The sequence below is a fragment of the Branchiostoma belcheri genome, unplaced genomic scaffold (genome assembly GCF_001625305.1).
Source record: "Branchiostoma belcheri isolate BF01 breed outbred unplaced genomic scaffold, Haploidv18h27 scaffold73, whole genome shotgun sequence".
Classification (NCBI taxonomy): Eukaryota; Metazoa; Chordata; class Leptocardii; order Amphioxiformes; family Branchiostomatidae; genus Branchiostoma; species Branchiostoma belcheri.
Genome location: NW_017804387.1, coordinates 299,762 through 304,712, shown reverse-complemented (window position 1 = coordinate 304,712; position 4,951 = coordinate 299,762). Strand labels below are relative to the sequence as shown.

Genomic DNA, 4,951 nt, shown 5'->3' with positions numbered 1-4,951 from the left:
CCCAGTGCAAAAGAGAAACCTCGATAAAAAAAAGCCTAAAAACACGCCAAAAATAACCCCAAACCCAAACCTCTGCTTGGAGAGTACAATATTCGATCCGGTATTCGAATTTTCGAAAGTGGCTCATATCAAATTGATATAATGTTAACAAGTTATAATTCACTAAATTGCCATGCGGCCGGCTGTTCGTCCGGTCAGGCATAGATAATGCCCTGGTGCCTTACACTGGTGTTAACCTTTCTTAAAACACCTGTTCTTCCGAGAATCACCTTTCTTATTTTACAACGAGGGCCTCTACCAGATATCACCTGAACTGCAGCAATCATCCTGCCATTACTCAGAAGGCGGAAGTGGGATCATCGCAAGCTTATTTGCATCGATTATTGAATACACACCGAGCCACACACAGCCATCATCGCCATGTTTGAGCACACCGTGTGGTACTTGATGAACTAGAATCTAAACAGGTAAATCACGCTGGAAGTTTCAGCTCGTCTTCAGTCGGTAATTTTCGGCGGCCAGCACGCGGGATATCCACGCGGGGGTTCGGTCGTGTGTGGACCGTTAGCTTCCGGGTTTGAGTGGCGCCGCGGGCGGGGTTGTGGAGAAGGAGTCAGCTCTTGCCGCCAGCACCAGAGATGTTTCGGTTTGGCAGCCGGGTTTCTGTCCTTCCCCGTGGTCGGTCGGACGTGCGCTACCAGTGCACGGTGAGGCTGCTGGACGATACGGAGATCCAGTGTGACATTCAGGTAGGGGAGAGTACTAGTACTTGAACTTCGGCTTGACATTTGGCTTTGTTGTGATTTCACGGGGGAGGGGGGTGCAGAGGCAAACACAAAAGGACACCCACCATGAAACATATGGGCACGATTTGGTCGCTTAAATTATATATAATGGGTTGTGTTTTATTCAATTTTGTGCGTGTGTAGGATCTCTGAATAATCCGTTATGTGGACATCTACTTTCGTGACACGTCTGAGCTGACAGCGTTTGTGATAACCACCAAGGTTTCCAGACAAAGACACGCCACCTAAATCTTACTTTTCAGAAAGGGCAGTCTTTGTTCTGTCTGTTCTGTGCACTCAAATCCAGACATATTGTGGCACAGATGCTGTGTACGTGTGGTGGGCGGTCACGGTACATGTGTGTGTGTGTGCCCTACATTCGCGGTGATCTTTATCTGCATACGTTCATTTAGACATTTATATTACGGATGAAAAATGGGGTTTGGCCATTGGATACAAGATGAAACTACGATATAGGATTAACGGATTGCGAGATGGATATAGGATTATGAACATGTCTAACAGAAATGACAGATTATACAGACTAATGTTTGCATGATTTTTCTTCCACACTTTACTACCAAATGGTTTCAGCTTAGGGTGTAACATTACATGTTCGCCTTTAATTAATTTCCTTTGTCAAAAGGGTACTAGTATAAGATCAGTCTGCTTTAGGCCCACTTTAGACTAGAAACGTTTTACCACTCCGAAACCCCTCGAAACCCTTTGCCACCGGCAACGATTTGCTATAGACACAGGGGTAGAAGGCTATGCAAATGTGGATGTAATTTGCATAATTTATGGAAAAATTCTATAAATCAGCTGCATTCCATCATAGGACTATTGAAGCGTATGAGAGAAACACAGGCAGATATCGATATGTAAATGTGACTAATTTGCATAATTAATGGGAAACTGTTATAATTATGTAATGATAACTGCCTGGAATATTATACTTGTGGTATTTGAAAGTTCAGTGAAGGTGAACATCATTAAACATAATGTTTTCAAATGACCTCATTTGCATAATTTATGAGGAAATGCTAGAATGGCATTTTTTGGTTGAGAATATGATAAATTGATATAATTCATGAAAATGAGGATCCTTTTTGCACAATCAGGGGGAATAATCTATAATTTGTCAGTCATAAAGATTTGGCGAAGGTATGAGATCGCGGAACTCTAGTTTGTCTTGCGACACAAGTTAACATTTTTACTGTTTGCTAGTTAAATGCTACACACATTTTCCTGCATTGTGACGTTGAGTACATGTACTTGCCCAACAAAGGAGACTGAGGGGTCATGTGCAAGTACTGGGACGGGCAATTCCCGGGCTTGAACCCGACTTTCTTCCTTTTCATGCCAACAGTAGTGCAGACTTGGTAGTGCTCTGTTGGGGAGAGTTTGAGTGCAAATATGGTCTTTGTGGGGGGGTCCCTGCATCAATGCAGTGGACCTTTTGTGTTTGTCGCTTGTTAGCAGAATAGTTTAATTTAATTTATTTGCAAAATCATGCCCGAAGGCTAATTGCTTGTACAGTCAAGTATACAGAAACAGGAGACAGGTAACAATCTGTCTGGAAAAACCTCTACTTCTACTACTACTCTAGCTATTAAGGGGTTCGACTTCTTCTTTGAAGGCAGTGGATAATGAATAGCCCCACATTCTGCATAATTAGTGGGTTTTGTGATCTTAGTAGAAATGCAGTTTTTTGGTGATCTTCTAAATGACGAAATGATGGAGAGATTGTTGTGACTGTCTGAAATAATCTGTCATAACTTGTGTTATGTGTAACTGTATATGTAACTGTCATATGTGTTCCATAACTCACCAAGTATATGTAAATGGATGTTCATGATTTTTGGTAGGCAAGTTACTGTTGTGAAGACCAAGGTTAAATTAAAAAAAGGGTCTTGTGGGGGGTCCTTACATCACTGCAGTGGACGTTTTGTGTTTGTTAGTTTGTCAGTAGTTCTGGAGGAACAATTGCCTGGATTTTTGTATGGTGAATAGGTTTTGGGGAGCTTTTGGGTCATAGATAAAGTGGCATAAGTTTGGCTTGTGGGGAAGTGCAATGAGCCTTTTTGTGTGAAAATTTGGAAGGGCAGTTTATCTCCTTCCTTTGATCTAGTAGGTTAATGACCTTCTGGCCTGGCAGATCAGCTCCAAGTCCAATGACCCTGAGCGACAGCTGGGGATGATGTGGCTCAGGGTTCCAGGGATGATGGCAGCAAATAACATTGCTATGGTAACCAAAATGGTGCCTGGGAAACTGTCTTTCCAGACTTCCTTTTTGACACTGGGAAAGTGGGTTGTCAGAATATCGATCTGATTCATTTCTGCATAGTTCATAGCTGCTCATAAGAAGCAATTTAATGTATGATACCAAGGAAACTGTTATACTGCAGCACTATGTCCTGTCCCACTGTCTAGGTTACAGAGTAGTAGTTGTGTAGTACTACATGGTAGCAAGAACAGGATATAACATTTGGGCTTTGATTTAAGTTTATACATGAATAGAAATATAACTGTATGTCAGGGTAGGGACAAATACTAAATTCTTTTCCGTGTGAAAAAATAACATATATAGTACTTTCTTATTGAGTTATATACATTGATCTGTACTACATGATCTTTACAAATTTTGTTCAGATCATTTGTTGTCATTTGATATATTAGTTAGACATGAGTATCTTAAGAAGGAAGAAATCCCTGTGACTGTCGGATTATGACCGAGTTATCTCACAGCATGCCAGTCTCTGATGACAGGTGGGCTTCACCTGTGGAACAATCAGTCATGGGTTTATGTCTACCGCGGAGTGAACAATTATGTTCATTAGCATCAACACAAAACTGGAGACATTGATTTTCAATACCTTACTTAATACTATTTTCCATAACATTGTCCATATCATATTAGGCCACACCAATTTAATTTGTTGGCTCTAGGATTTTAGAAAAGAAATGAAGTGACAGGGCAAAAAAAAAATTCCTACTATCCTACATTTTAAAATGATATGTCCCAAGTTCCATTATAGAAGCCATGAAGTCAACATACCAATCTGGTTTATGATTTGAGCAATGAATTTTGAACTTTTAACCAAACTAGATGCAAATAGTACCATAGATGGAAAAACTGTAACAACTAGTACAGGAAGAAAAGGACTTCCTTCAAAGTTCATGGATAAAAATATGAGCATTTTGGAGTTTATACTGAATCAGATCCTGCAAATCAGACAAAAATGATGAGGGAAATGTTGAGAACCAATTGAGTAAATTGGTGTAGCCCTAAGGTTGAAACTCCCTCAGGCAGGCTTTCCTCTGAGTGTTTGTTAGGTACAGAACTCCCTGACCCTGTGTCCTACAGAGGACAAACTTGGCCAGAGGGTGATCTTCAAATGCAACCAGCTTAAAGTACCAGCCTTTTGATGTGTCGTTCATTGTGACATCACTGACAGATACTAACTATCTCTGTATCATCTTCATAGAACCCTGATGTCATTGTAGAGATAAATTTTCAAACACAAATCTGTAGCTGATATATGTTAATAGGTTGGAGGAATCTGTATGCAGCTTTTTTTGCCTTTAATGCAAATTATTAAGACTTATCACTTTAAATCAATTCATTCAAGGCACTCATGCAAGTATGGAGACATATTAAATCACAGACATTAGGGAGATTCTGAAGTATCGAAAATCTGATTTCAAAAACCAAGTGAGTCATTCTGAGTATTCCGTTTCAGCATCTCATTTGTAAAGGTAAAGCCATCATGAAAGGAACTGTGGCAGGCTTTACTAATGGCAGGAACCTCCAGAGACAAGATCCAGGTTTACAGCCAGGTTTCAGGACTGGTGCTAATGCAATCCTTCAGCCACCTGGGGGTGGGATTGATCGGCAAGTCACATTGTGTAGTCCCATCTATTTGTCTCAGGGATGCTGCAGTAAGTGTACTTAGTAAGCATACTGTGTATAAAACAGGGCTCAAAATACTTTTTCTGCACACCTGTACTGACAAAATTTACCTGTAACGGGAGGGGTCCTAATTCCGACCTATGTTCCATGCAAATGCACATACCTTTGGTAATAGTTTATCTGACCAAAAATCCACGGAAGATGGGCTATAATATTGACAGGTAAAGATCACAACGACTAAAGCTGCACAGCT

General features: G+C 40.6%; 1 protein-coding gene across 1 annotated transcript in view; it reads left to right on the top strand.

Annotated features, from left to right (window-relative positions):
- Positions 1-356: 356 nt before the first annotated feature.
- The window catches only part of LOC109485162 (FERM domain-containing protein 5-like), a 58,799-nt gene continuing 54,204 nt past the window's right edge, over positions 357-4,951 (top strand). The window contains exon 1 of the mRNA XM_019788607.1: positions 357-749. Coding sequence (XP_019644166.1) covers positions 639-749 — 111 coding nt within the window. The 5' untranslated portion in view covers positions 357-638. The remainder of the gene's footprint in view (positions 750-4,951) is intronic.